The 15,668-nt window shown below is 40.6% G+C and overlaps 1 protein-coding gene across 5 annotated transcripts in view; it reads right to left on the bottom strand.

The window, feature by feature from the left end:
- Nucleotides 1-15,668, bottom strand: part of AKAP7 (A-kinase anchoring protein 7) — a 122,823-nt gene that overhangs the window by 31,697 nt on the left and 75,458 nt on the right. Inside the window, exon 1 of one of the 5 annotated variants that reach the window (XM_015472854.3) lies at nucleotides 2,071-2,529. In XM_015472854.3, the coding sequence (XP_015328340.1) occupies nucleotides 2,071-2,119 (49 nt within the window). In that variant the 5' untranslated portion in view covers nucleotides 2,120-2,529. 5 annotated transcript variants of the gene reach the window in all.

Raw genomic sequence — 15,668 nt, 5'->3', positions numbered from 1 at the left:
GTTCTTTTACACGCAATCAACACAACTTATGAACTGAATATTTATGTTAGTGCTAATTTACATGTTTCTTCAAGCACGCTGGCTAAGAATTTCTCTGCCTTTTTTTCAAGTCCCCTTTTTAAGTACTGGTAGACCATCAGCATAGCAGTGCCTGGCAGAGAACCTTCTCTTTAGACCACCCTGTAGCAAAGAAATTAAACACAACACCAGACAACAGCTGATGGGGTATATGAACACAGCGTGAAGAAAACAGTGAAGCAATGAGAAAATCAAAGACAGATGAAAGAATAACGGGGAGAGAATGGGGACGATCCAGGGGCCAGTAGGCATGAATGAGAGGAGAGGGGGCACAAATGCTTCGATTCTAACCATAATTTGCACTTTGGGACTTGAACTTCACTTCAGACACAGTGGCTTGTCTTCGTTTTCTTTTTAAAATGTTGTAAGTTGAGAAAGGAAGCCCCCCAAAGTACTTCCTGTTGATCAATATTGAGAGGTGCTGTATGTAAAACAAAAGACTTTGCATTCCCAGGGTCATAGGTGAGAAAGAAAAGAGCAAATTCCTCATCAAGGTAAAGCCTGGCTTCTATGATTAGAGAAGAGAAGGCTGCTCACAGACGGGAAAAGAGAAAAGAGAACACAAGGAAAGCAGGAACTCTAGGAAAACCTGGAGCAGTGGACTAGGAAGTGGAGAAAGGGAAGAATTCACTCTGCCTACATCTGTCCAGACCAAGGTTTTTCCTATGCAGATCTACCTCAAGGAATCAATCAACCAACCAAAGCCCTCAGTTATACAAATGGATCATTCTGACAAATATCTGAAAAGTTTCACGGTGCCGAATGCATATCAGTGCTCACTGTTAGAAAATGAACAGCTCTGTTGTACAAAGTCATATCAGGTGTTCAGCTCAGGACCACTGTATACTACAGAGTATCATTTTCACCAGTAAAATTTACAGCACAGCTGGGGACTCCTGTTAATAAGCAAATACTCTGAAGTCTCCTAACATTTATTCCAAAGCATTCCCAGAAGATTTCTTGTAAAACCTGGCTTATTTTCCCAAGTGCATAGGTATAAGATATGTATTCATTACTTTTAAACCTGTCTCTGGCTAGTTTCCTGAGGAACAGAAAATAAAAGCCAGATGTGAATCTTTGAGTATCTGAATCTGATATTGAGAGATTCTGTTGACCTACTTAAATTTCAATAAAGCCCTGATGTAAAAGAAATGTGGCTGCAAATTTTAATAAGCACGTCTGTGAACATTTTTACTGAAAAAGAAGTAAAAATTCAATACTTGGGGGTAACTAGTGTAAGGCAAATCTATTTGGGATGTTAATTACAATGTGGGTACTGTTTTAACAAAGTTGAAATGTAAGTGAATACACTTAAGTCAGGGAGGAAAACATTTCAGTGCAAATGTCATCACTTTAAGTTCTGTTTTCTGGGCCATAAGCAGATGTGGAACCTGACTGGCATTAGTTTAAGAATATTCAGTGAGGTTTTTGCAGAAGTCAAAGTGGCATCCCTCGTCTGGAGGGATCTTACAGTTACACCCAAATTCCCTCCACGGAGAACAAAGCAAAGGACACACGAAAATATCTGCAAATGTATAATACATGTTATTTCCGAGCCAGCTTTACTTCTCTATATGTTATTATTAAGCACTACTCTGAAAACCTCTCAATTTCAGAGAACACAAATGAAGTCTGGCCTGTATAATTTGTCAAATTGCATGCAGTGACATGCAGAGAAACTCAAAACTAAGACTCTAATGTGATAAAAATAAGCTGTAAAATTCCAACAGAAGGAAGATGAAATTCTAGATCTTTAACACAGCCCTATTCATTGAGTGACTGTACTCTGACGGTTAATTATTAACTATATACGTATAGTTAATACACATGAAATACACATGAAATACACATGAAATATCAGAGCTCCTTATTCTCCTGTTTCCCATAAGGGGAAAAAAAAAAAAAAAAAACAACAACCACTACCCCTAGAAGAAGACAGTCACTCTAAATAGCCAAGCACTTAGGATTCAGCACAGTGCAAATCCCACTTACTGATTTTTTCCTCGTCTCTTGAGAAAGGAAAGCAGCAGAGCTGGCCCATGGCACTGGCGCTCTCTCTCCCGCCTGGTGTTCTCCCCGGGCTCCCCAAAGAGCAACCGCAGTTTACCCCACGGTCCGCGAGCACACCCTGCCTCCTCCACTCCGCGGAGCAGCACAAGAGCAGGGAGAGCGGCGGCGGGGATGCTCTCCGACGAGGGGGCTCTCGCAGCCGCTGGGAGCAGGCAGGCTCCACCTCCCCGGGCCCCAGCCCCACGCAGCTGATACGCGGCTGGCTTTCGGGGAAGCGGGACTGGCTTTCGGGGAAAGAAGCGGCCCTACGTTCGCCTAATTCTGATAAAACTGGGAGCTCTCGCCCTGAGATGAGTGCCACGTGCGCTGCGCGGCTCTGCAGATATGTCTCTAAGAAAGGTAGTGGAGAGCAAACCACAAGGAGTCCTTTCTCCTGCAGACAGATACGGTAATTACACAGGGAAATTCAAAGGGGGAGAGGGGGGGACCATATATTCTGTCTGCTACTTAAAGAGGAAGAGCTTTCTTTTATCCCCAGGAAATTTTTATTTGTTTCAGAAACAGGGAACCTGACTTTGCAGAACACAGAAAACACAAGTTGGAGTACCAGGAACTTCAAGCTGCAAGAAGGGTAGAATGGCGAAGTGGAGGAGGGATATAAAAGAGACCATCAATTGTCATCTGCACATTACAGTTTATCATTTAAATATCTGCTTTTTTAAACACTGCCGTGTTTCTCTACTAAAGCATTAAATCAATACCATGAATTTTTAAATTAGAGCATCAAAGTATGTCAGTAGCCCAGAAAATGCCCCAAATCACCGAGAAAAAGATCAGCAATAATAGCATCTTTTCTGAATAAAAACACAAGGTGGTTAAGCAAATTCAGGGATGGCAAAATAGCTGATTTCCAGACACGATATATTCTGAACTTCATGTAATCGTTCATGTAAAGATTTCATGTAATTGTGCCAAATCTGTTATCTTGCATAGGGAAGAGCTTTATCTTGCAACACTATGTGAAGGAAAGACTGCTCATGGTGCCAGGAATACCACCCAAATTCTTACTCTATTCCTCGACTTTCCAGCTAGGCACTCACATCCATTCACTGGGAGCTGGAAGGAGAAGGCAGTGGGTGATGATGAAAATTTCCCTGGTTTTGAATGCAGTGTGTCTATTTTCCTACTCATCTGAAGAAAAAAAGTATACAGTCTGGAAGAAAAAAAAAAAACTTATTTTTAAAATCCTAACCATTACTTTGTGTGTTAAAGAAATATATGCAGTGAACACACTTCACTGAGGAACATGAGTAACTCCTGGCATCCCCTAATCCTGGCATTGGTGTAGGGATAGAACCTTTAGAAATAAAAAGCCAGAGGTCTGAATCTCAGATCCGTCCGGTATTAACAGTTCTGAAACGCTGACCTCTCTGTCTGAGTTTTGATATCTTCATCTGTAAATCTGGCAAACTCACTATAAAATTTTAATTTGTTATTGCAGAGTAGGTGGTGTTTGGGAGGAGGGAGAGAAGAGAATAGACTGAATATCTCAAGTCTTTCCAGCACCAGCTAGCAATCGCACCTCCGCCTCTCCCAATTCTGGCGCCCTCTAGCTGCCATCTTGAGTTACTGCTTACACCTGTCACGTCCAAGCAAATAGCCCCCTCACTCCAATGCAACCTCCAGGGGATAATGTCCTGTGATAAACTCTACCAACTTGACTTTTATTAATTAAAGTCAAGTTTATTTATTAATTAAAGTCATTTATTTATTAGTCCCCTGTTGGCACTACTACTGGAAACTTCCAAATATGAAACCTATAAAATGTTTTGTTAGCTAAGTAACAGTGTGTATCCCAGGATGTCCTGAAATCCAAAGCGGAGGTGGGGGGAGGATGGAGTTATAAAATGTTGGAGGCTTTTTTCCCCCATAAGCATTAAAAGTGAATTAAGCGTAACAAAAGACTAGAAAACTACTGAAAAACTCAAGAAAGGAATTTTAAAACTGGCTTGCTGCTGCTGCTAAGTTTCTTCAGTCGTGTCTGACTCTGTGTGCAAATAATTAGCATATCGTTTAACCTCAAAGAGGGGATGGAGTCTGTGCTCAAGGTCACTAAGGTTTATCTCAGTTCTAAAAGGCTGCAATTTCACACTGTAGGTTTATGACTACTTCTAGCTCCAATCAGTCAATCCTAAAGGAATCAGTCCTGAATACTCATTGAAAGGACTGATGCTGAACCTGAAACTCCAAAACTTTGGCCACCTGACGCGAAGAACTGACACACTGGAAAAGACCCTGATGCTGGGAAAGACTGAAGGTGGGAGGAGAAAGGGACGACAGAGGATGAGATGGTTGGATGGCATCACTGACATGATGGACATGAGTTTGAGTAGGCTCCGGGAGTTGGTGATGGACAGGGAAACCTGGCGTGTTGCAGTCCATGGGGTCTCAAGAGTCGGACACAACTGAGTGACTGAACTGACTGAACTTGGGATTTCTAAGAATGGTTTTCACACTGCATAGTTGTGAATTTTTTCAATAAAGATGATTCCTTCAACATAAAATTAAATGTGATTTCACTCCTATAGATTTCATAAGAGCTTTCATATACATAAATTTTTAATTCAAAATAACTAAGAAACTCATGTGTCTGGATTTTTTCATTTAGGAAAAAAACTATTTCATATGTATATGAAGTTCTGGTCAAAAAATAGAACTTTCCCCCCTGCCATTCCATGCCCCACTCCCAAATGTGAATAAGTATCATGCAGAAGGACCTAGAAAGTAGTCATATTTTACCCAATTATTTGAGAATACAACAGTATATAATTAAGTTGAATAGTTTAAGGTAGAAGCCCCACCACAGTTCAGTTCACTCACTCAGTAGTATCTGACCCCATGGACTGCAGCACACCAGGCCTCCCTGTCCATCACCAACTCCTGGAGTTTACTCAAACTCATGTCCATTGAGTCAGTGATGCCATCTAATCATCTCATCCTCTATGGTCCCCTTCTCCTCCTGCCCTCAATCTTTCCCAGCATCAGGGTCTTTTCAAATGAGTCAGTTCTTCGCATCAGGTGGCCAAAGTATTGGAGTTTCAACTTCAGCATCAGTCCTTCCAATGAATATTCAGGACTGATTTCCTTTAGGATGGACTGGATCTCCTTGCTGTCTGAGGGAGTCTCAAGAGTCTTCTCCAACATCACATTTCAAAAGCATCAATTCTTTGGTACTCAGCTTTCTTTATAGTCCAGCTCTCAAATTCATACATGACTACTGGAAAAACTATAGCTTTGACTAGATGGATCTTTGTTGGAAAAATAATGTCTCTGCTTTTTAGTATGCTGTCTAGGTTGGTCATAGCTTTTCTTCCAAGGAGTAAGCATCTTTTAATTTCATGGCTGCAGTCACCATCTGCAGTGATTTCCGAGCCCCCCAAAATAAAGTCTGTCACTATTTCCATTGTTTCCCCATCTATTTGCCATGAAGGGATGGGACCAGATGCCATGATCTTAGTTTTCTGAATGTTGAGTTTTAAGCCAACTTGTTCACTCTCCTCTTTAACTTTCATCAAGAGGCTCTCTAGTTCTTCTTCATTTTCTGCCATACCTCAGTCTCCCTAACTCACAAATGCAATCAAGTAGTAATTTAAAATTTAAAATAATTGCTAATAGCAAAGGAAACCATAAACAAGATGAAAAGACAACCCTCAAAATGGGAGAAAATAATGGCAAACAGAGCAACTGACAGAGGGTCAATCTCCAAAAAATACAAGCAGCTCATGCAGCTCAATATCAGAAGAAACAAACAACCCAATCAAAAAATAGGCAGAAAACCTAAACAGACATTTCTCCAAAGAAGACACACAGATGGCCAATAAACACATGAAAAGATACTCAACACTGTTCATTATTAGAGAAATGCAAATCAAAACTACATGCTGCTGCTGCTGCTAAGTCGCTTCAGTCGTGTCTGACTCTGTGAGACCCCATAGACGGCAGCCCACCAGGCTTCCCCGTCCCTGGGATTCTCCAGGCAAGAACACTGGAGTGGGTTGCCATTTCCTTCTCCAAAAACTACATGTGGTGTCATGATATATCTGATGCTTTTGAACTGTGGTGTTGGAGAAGACTCTTGAGAGTCCCTTGGACTGCAAGGAGATCCAACCAGTCCATCCTAAAGGAGGTCAGTCCTGGGTGTTCATTGGAAGGACTGATGTTGAAGCTGAAACTCCAATACTTTGGCCACCTGATGTGGAGAGCTGACTCATTTGAAAAGACCCTGATGCTGGGAAAGATTGAGGGCAGGAGGAGAAGGGGACGACAGAGGATGAGATGGTTGGATGGCATCACCGACTCAGTGGACATGGGTTTGGGTGGACTCCAGGAGTGGTGATGGCCGGGGAGGCCTGGTGTACTGCAGTTCATGGGGTCGCAAAGAGTTGGACACGACTGAGTGACTGAACGCAACTGTACTGAACTGATATATCTGTCAGAATGGCCATTATCAAAAAATCTACAGTAAACACTGAATAGGATGTGGAGAAAAGGGAACCCTCTTGCACTGTTGGTGGGAATGTAAATTGATACAGGCACCACGGAAAACAGTATGGAGATTCCTTTAAAAAGCTAGGAGTAAATCTACCATATGACTGAGCAATCCAACTATGGGGCATACATCCTGAGAAAACCATTAACAAAAAAAGACACATGTACCCCAGTGTTCACTGCAGCACTATTTACAATAGCCAGAACATGGAAGCAACCTAGATATCCATTGAGAGATGAATGGATAAAGAAGTTGTGGTACATATATACAATGGAATACTGCTCAGCCATGAAAAGGAACAAATCTGAGTCAGTTCTAGTGATGTGGACAAACCTAGAGCTTGTCATATAAAGTAAGTCAGAAAGAGAAAAACAAATATGTATATTAATACATATATACTGAATATAGAAAAATGGTACTGATGAATCAATTTACGTAGGGCAGGCACAGAGACGCAGATGTAGACAGATTTGTGGACACAGTGGGGAAGGAGAGGGTGAGATGAACTGAGAAAGTAGCACTGAAATATAGACATTAGGAAAGGAAAGGAAAGTGAAGTCGCTCAGTCGTGTCTGACTCTTTGCGACCCCATGGACTGTAGCCTACCAGGCTCCTCTGTCCATGGGATTTTCCAGGCAGGAGTACTGGAGTGGATTGCCATTTCCTTCTCCAGCGGATCTTCCCGACCCAGGGATTGAACCCAGGTCTCCTGCACTGTAGACAGACGCTTTACCGTCTGAGCCACCAGGGAAGTCCATATATAGACATTACTGCGTGTAAAAAAGACTGCTAGTGGGAAGCTGCTGTATAGCACAGGGAGCTCGGCTTGGTGCTCTGTGACGAACTAGAGGGGTGGGGGGGAGGTTCAAGAAGGAGGGGATACGTGTATACTTATGGACAGTGGAGTCTGGCAAGCTACAGTCCATGGCGTTGCAAAGAGTCAGATATGACTAAGCAACTAACACATGGCTGCTTTGCACTGTTGTATGGCAGAAACCAACACGACAATGTAAAGCAATTATCCTCCAATTAAAAATAAACTTGAAAAAATAAAATAAAAATAATCACTAACACTTACTGGACACCTGCCAGGCACATGTTAAGTGCTTTACATTTACTCATTCATTTCATCTTTACCACAGCTCTGAGGTAGCTACTATTAATACACACCCCACTGCACAGGTGAAAAAACTTCAGAAAAACGTTCAGAAAAGTAACTTGGCCAAAATCTCCCCAAGAGCATGTGACAATAATGGGATCTGGGCTCAATCTGTCTGGATGCATAAGCCCTGAGCATCTCATTGCAGAGTTCCATGTTATTTAATATAATTTGTGTGTAGTATCGGGTATATATTGGGTTGGCCGAAAGTTCATTAAGGATTTTACCTAACATCTTACGGAAAACTTTTTGGCCAATGCAAACACTTTATGAAACCTCTTACAATTTCAGAATAATGTTCAGAAAAGTAGTTATTTAACCAAGCTCTATGGCAATATGTTTTAAATGCCTTGTTTTCTTATGTTTTTTCACCAAATCCTTTTATTAATGGTGCAAGAGTAATATAATCCTAGTTTAAAACAAAGGACCTAAAGACAGATCCCTTGTTGGAGCTGCCTGCCATGCCTTGGGGAAATGATTCAATGAAGAACACAGGGCACCAGAATGTCCCCAGGAAGCATTCATCTTCCAGGAAAAAAGAGCAACTCGGACCATTCACAAGTGATCCCCAAAAATATTAGTGGGGTTTTATTAAGGGGTTAAACAGACTCCTTTCGGTAATATATAGAGATCTACCATAACTAGATTAAAAAAAGAAGTTTAACGTCAATGATAAAAAAATATCTGCTATGATTTCATGTTCAGAAATTTAAAACATAACCTTTTCATGTTATCTTTTCTCAAAGGCCTGGCTACAAACCAACCATGGTGACGACAGTTGCCCATATCAGCTATAGCTGTTTGAATTTTTATTATAATGGTGACAATGGCAGGAATACAACTAAAAGTATGAGGGGGTGGCAGCTGTCTCTTCTTCATGTTCTTTGAAATATCAGCTCTGATTACTGTCTCCAGTGAAAAACACAATTCTTAACTATGACCAAAGACTCTATTCTCTGTGTCATTGTTTGGCTTTATGTTCTATCTATAACTGAAAACATTTATATGTGGATTTCTGAGCAACCTTGTTACAAAAGTCTGACTCAAAAATCTCACTGTAATATTTTGACTCTAAAAAACTGTAGAAATGACCAATTCTTCTGAGACCTCCAGTTCATTAAGAAAGGAAATCTGAGTTTAACAACTTACAGAAACAAATGAGAAAGACAATAAAAGGTAAATGTTCCTTTAGTCAAAAGAATGGAGACAAAGAGAACATAAAATCATGAAGTGTAAACAGAGGGGGGAAAATGCTTTATCCCTCCAAATTCTGGAACCAAGCCTTAGGAGACGTGCCTTTAAGCACAGAAGACACACTCCAGGCAGACTTCCTCATAAAACAGGTAGCACGCTGATGGGAACTGTTATGCCAAGAAATGTCACCGTTTCAGTGAAAAAGTACGTAAGTTCAAGAAGTGCTTGACAATTGATGGAAATACAATTCACAAAAATTGGGATGTTTTGGAATATATCACAATTTTTCATGTTGACATCAGGGTACCAACAAAACAAACAGCTAATCTGGGCTTGAAAAAGCTGGATGGACTTACTCAAAACTGTTTTGTTTCTCTATGTTCCCATAAAACCCAATTTCAGTTTTCAATGATCAATCCACAGTAAGCATATATCTATCATACAGATGTGCTTCCATTTTTCAATCATGCTACATCTGTGTAGCCTTTCTGTACCCAAAGGGCAAGGTTCTGAAACTACAACATTATATATCGATGCTTGAAACCTGTTCTTATGAGTATCTGTCTGCAAGGGAAAAAGACTGAAAAATTATAACTGAAAAGCCTTAAGGATGATCTGTAAATCTCACTGGTGAAGTCCTTTTAAATTACCAGCTAAAAGAACCTTGATCTAACTGAAATTTGGAAGCCAAGAATTATTTTTTACCATTATTCTTATTTAGTCATATTTTCAACAAAGACTTTTAAACTTCTCTCTACAGAGCTTTAGCTGTTTTTCTCAAAAACTGAAAGTTATAGGTATTTCAAACTGCCATATGCTGTACAATTTCAGTATGTAATTGGAAAGAGAAAGTGTTTTTTCATATATGTGAAAAACATACCATATACAGCATATGTGCATTTAGGAAAAAAGAGGAAACAAGCAGACAATCAGAGCAGCACAAGAAGTCCTTCCTTATCAATCCCAATGTCCTTCCCAACCTCTGCTGACGCATGCCTGCTGAGTGCCAGTTTTCAAATGCCTCCTCCATGCTTATCATTCAGTCAGTTCTTTTCTAAGTATGTGGCCCAACCTTAAACAGTGGATGTAGTTGAAGCCTTTTCCTTAATAGTGAGAATAAATTAGGGCGGATGATCTATTTCCCTGCTCAGAGAACAGACAGCAGTAGGGCTGGGAGAAGGCTGAGAATTACAATGTGTTTATACACAGACACCTTGAATTGATATTACACCGTTTTATCAAATCTATCTGATTCCAGGCACTATTTATGAAGCACTGAGTATGTGCTAATATTATAATCACATCAGCTCTTGGGGTGGAGGTAACTCTTGAGTCGGGGGCTGCTGCCAGAGTAGGTGAGAGAGAAAGCCTGGGCCCAAGGAGGGCAGGAGGCCCACATCTGTAGGCACGGTGAAGGGAGCAGGAGAAAGCCCAGAATTCACACTGTGGTAAATCCTATTCGGCAGTTTTATGAAGGCAAAGCAGCACCAGGGCGACAAAGGCCTGTAACAGTCATCTACTCTAGACAGATACTCTTCAGGTCTGCATTTTACAGTCTGTCCTCCTTTGCAGGCAGTAACAATGAATTCACAAAAGCTGACAGGAGTTACTCACAGGCAAGTTCAATGTCTGCATGTTAAAACCTATTTTAAAAAAGAAAGAAGAGCAGAGAATACACTTAATCTGCTGGCCAGTATTTGCATTATCCGACATGGCTGCTTTCTCATTCAAGTGCCTTTAATCCTCTAATGCCATGCACCTTTCAGAGAGAAAGACACATCCTTCACGGGAAGAAAAAAAAAATATTTCAAAAAGCTAACCAATAAGTAATGAGTTTATTTGTAGTTTAACAGTGTAAACAACACAAAATTTGGTTTTACAGTTCTCAACTTATTGGGTTTTTTCCCACAGGTCCTAATTCTTTACGTAGAATATCCTCAAATCTATATTTAGTTCTGAAAGTGGTTCACTGTTTGTCTTGATTCACTGACAGCACAACAGTCAGTCACATTTACTGCGATGTAAAGTATCTGAAGACTTCAAATAAAGGGTGCTTTAATGACTCAGGATATAATGATTAATTCTTTTTTCCTCTAATAACACAAAGTAATACAGAAGAATGAAAGGGAATCCCCAAGATAATGAAAAGAAAATTTTCTTATACTAGATGAAATGCAGTTAAATCAAGATTGGTTTCGGCAGGTCTCAGGACCTGTCATGATCCACCAGGGCCTAGGCTGACACTCATCTGGTACACTACGTCAGTATTCTTTCTGTTTATAGATTCAACCATAAAGTTTTAGTAACTGTCAGAACTGTGTTTAAATATACATAAAACACTGAGTATTTTCTGCTAATACATTCTGTAATTCACATCCAAATTGTGTTACATCTGTTAGGATGCATTCACCTGCAAGTAACGGGAAACTCTTGACTCAGATGGTAAGAAATTTTTAAATGTCACTATCCCTATAATCTAAGGTAGAGTTGCTCTAGGTTGGTTAATTCTGTGGCTTAAGAAGATCATCAAGGGCCGGATGGGAAGCAGGTTCAAGAGGGAGGAGATATATGTATACTTACGGCTGACTCACGCTGTTGTATAGCGGAAACCAACACAACATTGTAAAGCAATTACTCTCAAATTAAAAATAAATTTAAAAAAGAAGAAGATCATCAAGAGTCATGTTCCAGTCTCCCATACTCAGCACATCAGGCGTGAAGTCCCCTACTGTCCCTATGGTTAAGATGCTGCAAAGTCCAGGGTCACATGTATATTCAACAATTTCCAGCTAAAAATAATGATGTCTTCTTCCCAACAAATTACGCATCATCAAAAAAACTTTTCTCTGGGATCCCAAGCAGACTTGCCCTCACTTATCAGAAATGGGTCACATGCCACTTCCTAAACTAATCACTGGCAAGAATGGGACCAATCACCTGAAGGGCTAAAGTGGACCCCACATGCTCTGAAGTTCACTGTCTCACAGGGAAAGAAGGGCTCTGCCAACCAGGAATCAGGGTGGGAAGAAAATGGACTCAGAACAGGCAAACCCCTGTGGCCTCTAGAGTTTTATATTTAACTTTTAATAGAAATGTGGTATCTACTGTTTGGTCTCTTTAAAATTAGAAAAGTGGGACTTCCCTGGTGGTCCACTGAAGTAACCTACTTCACCAGGTTAGGTTCACACTGTAACCTAGGTAGGTTCACATTGTAACCTGCCAGTACAGGGGACATGGGTTCAATCCCTGGTCCAGGAAGATGTCACATGCTGTGGGGCAACTAATCCCGTGTGCTACAACTACTAAAGCCCGTGCACTCTAGAGCCCGTGATCTGCAACAAGAGAAGCCACCACAGTGAAAAGCCCTTGCACAGCAACGAGACAGTAGCCCTGGCTTACCGCAACTAGAGAAAGCCCACTCACAGCAATGAAGACCCATTGCAGCCAAAAATAAAATAATTGAAAAATGTTTTTTAATTAGAAAAATGATTGAAAAGGTCTAAATAGTTCTGAGCAAAGAAAAAGTCCTGAAAAGTAAATCATCGATAAAGGGTGGCATGCTAATTTTTTTAAACACCTATCCTATATAGATAAATGTATGCCATACTTAGGGCTTCCCTGGTGGCTCAGCTGGTAAAGAATATGCCTGCAATGCGGGAGACCTGGGTTCGAGTCCTGGGGTGGGAAGATCCCCTGGAGAAGGGAACAGTGATCCACTCCAGTATTCTGGCCTGGAGAATTTCATGGACTGTACAGTCCATGGGGTCACAAAGAGTCGGACATGACTGAGTGACTTTTACTCACTCATGCCATACTTATAAACTAAATTCTTGCTAAAAATGCATAGCTGGAGCACAACTGTGAACTCTCTTTCTCTAAAGTGTATTAGGTTAAGACTGACTTAAGTAAAAGCTCTGGCTTTTATGGGAGCTGTTAGCAGTGAAAATATATTTGGCAGCTACGGTTCCCTGGTATGAACCACGTGATAATCAAATGTAGTTTCCTTTACTCATAGCCAGAACCAAAACAAAATATTTCCCTGAATACCGTAGTCAATATAAGATCAAATAGAGCCACAGTTCATGAACTGACAAAATGCTGTTCTTTCTGTTAGCAACAGTTATTGCTTTAGGTATTTTATACAAAACATAAATAACACTATACTGTGTTTTTTTCATAGCCCCCAAAATAATAAAGTCCATTTTCTATCTTTACCATTGTATTTATATACATAAATTACACATAAATATGTATATGCAATATAAAATAATGCAGCTCAGTGGTAAAGAATCTGCCTGCCAATGCAGGAGACACAGGAGACGCAGGTTCGATTCCTGGGTCAGGAAGATCCCCTAGAGTAGGAAATGGCAACCCACTCCAGTATTCTTGCCCGGGGAAATTCCATGGACAGAGGAGCCTGGCAGGCTGTAGTCCTTGGGGTCGCAAACAGCTGGACATGACTGAGTGACTGAGCACGCATACAAAGGTATCTGATGGATAAACACATGTAAGTATATGCATGTGTGTATATACATGCATTTTATTTATATATGGTATTTTTATTTTTGAAATGTACCCATGTTAATACCATGCCAATTTAAGGAAAGCATTAGGAATAAAGCAAATTTATAATAATCTGAGTGGGTGTTCTGATGTCAGGAATAAGTACTGTTACAATAAGTATTCTAATATAACTATTACTGCTGTTAATCTTAATAACTAACATTTTTATAACTTTATGTCAGGCATTGTGCTAAGTAATTTTAAAACATTAATATACTAGCTTGGTTAAAAAAAAAAATGTGTTCAGAGGCAATTAGGTGATGTGATGGGCCAGTTATCCATAATGTTTGGCAATCAGAAGGCTTTTCTAACATTAATTTCCTATATCTTAATGGTTCCCTTTGACTGCAGACTCTGCCTTCTAATCATTTCATTCATTTTTCTTTTTATTTGGAATTCAATATTTACTTTCATGTTTCTTAAAATACACTTAAAGGCTATACACATATATCATCAGTCAGTTCAGTTCAGTTCAGTTCAGTCGCTCAGTTGTGTCCGACTCTTTGTGACCCCATGAATTGCTGCACGCCAGGCCTCCTTGTCCATCACCATCTCCCGGAGTTCACTCAAACTCACATCCAATATCACAAATTATCACTATATCATTCTAGCAGTGATGTTTAATTTGTCAGTTAAATTTACCACATAGCAGTGGCCACAGGACTGGAAAAAGTCAGTTTTTATTCCAATCCCAAAGAAAGGCAATGCCAAAGAATGCTCAAACTACCGCACAATTGCACTCATCTCACACGCTAGTAAAGTAATGCTCAAAATTCTCCAAACCAGGCTTCAGCAATACGTGAACCGTGAACTTCCAGATGTTCAAGCTGGTTTTAGAAAAGGCAGAGGAACCAGAGATCAAATTGCCAACATCCGCTAGATCATGGAAAAAGCAAGAAAGTTCCAGAAAAACATCTATTTCTGCTTTATTGACTATGCCAAAGCCTTTGACTGTGTGGATCACAATAAACTGTGGAAAATTCTGAAAGAGATGGGAATACCAGACCACCTGACCTGCCTCTTGAGAAATCTGTATGCAGGTCAGAAAGCAACAGTTAGAACTGGACATGGAACAACAGACTGGTTCCAAATAGGAAAAGGAGTATGTCAAGACTGTATATTGTCACCCTGCTTATTTAACTTCTATGCAGAGTACATCATGAGAAACGCTGTGCTGGAAGAAACACAAGCTGGAATCAAGATTGCCAGGAGAAATATCAATAACCTCAGATATGCAAATGACACCACCCTTATGGCAGAAAGCGAAGAGGAACTAAAAAGCCTCTTGATGAAGGTGAAAGAGGAGAGTGAAGAAGTAGGCTTAAAGCTCAACATTCAGAAAATGAAGATCATGGCATCTAGTCCCATCACTTCATGGGAAATAAATGGGCAAACAGTGGGAACAGTGTCAGACTTTATTTTTTGGGGCTCCAAAATCACTGCAGTCATGAAATTAAAAGACGCTTACTCCTTGGAAGGAAAGTTATGACCAACCTAGATAGCATATTGAAAAGCAGAGACATTACTTTGCCAACAAAGGTCCATCTAGTCAAGGCTATGGTTTTACCAGTAGTCATGTATGGATGTAAGAGTTGGACTGTGAAGAAAGCTGAGTGCCGAAGAATTGATGCTTTTGAACTGTGGTGTTGGAGAAGACTCTTGAGAGTCCCTTGGACTGCAAGGAGATCCAACCAGTCCATTCTGAAGGAGATCGGTCCTGGGATTTCTTTGGAAGGAATGATGCTGAAGCTGAAACTCCAGTACTTTGGCCACCTCATGCGAAGAGTTGACTCATTGGAAAAGACTCTGATGCTGGGAGGGACTGGGGGCAGGAGGAAAAGGGGACGACTGAGGATGAGATGGCTGGATGGCATCACTGACTCGATGGACGTGAGTCTGAGTGAATCCGGGAGTTTGTGATGGACAGGGAGGCCTAGCGTGCTGCGATTCATGGGGTCGCAAAGAGTCGGGAACGACTGAGCGACTGAACTGAACTAACCCTCTCATATGTAAGATTCCCAAGGCATCTAATATAAATCATAAGGTTTGAAACCAGGCCAACAGATGGTTGGATTTTCAAAACACCCTTCACAGCTGCCACTTTGTGTTAGCATC

This window comes from Bos taurus, chromosome 9 (genome assembly GCF_002263795.3).
Source record: "Bos taurus isolate L1 Dominette 01449 registration number 42190680 breed Hereford chromosome 9, ARS-UCD2.0, whole genome shotgun sequence".
In the NCBI taxonomy this organism is placed as follows: domain Eukaryota; kingdom Metazoa; phylum Chordata; class Mammalia; order Artiodactyla; family Bovidae; genus Bos; species Bos taurus.
This window is presented reverse-complemented; position numbering and strand designations above follow the sequence as displayed.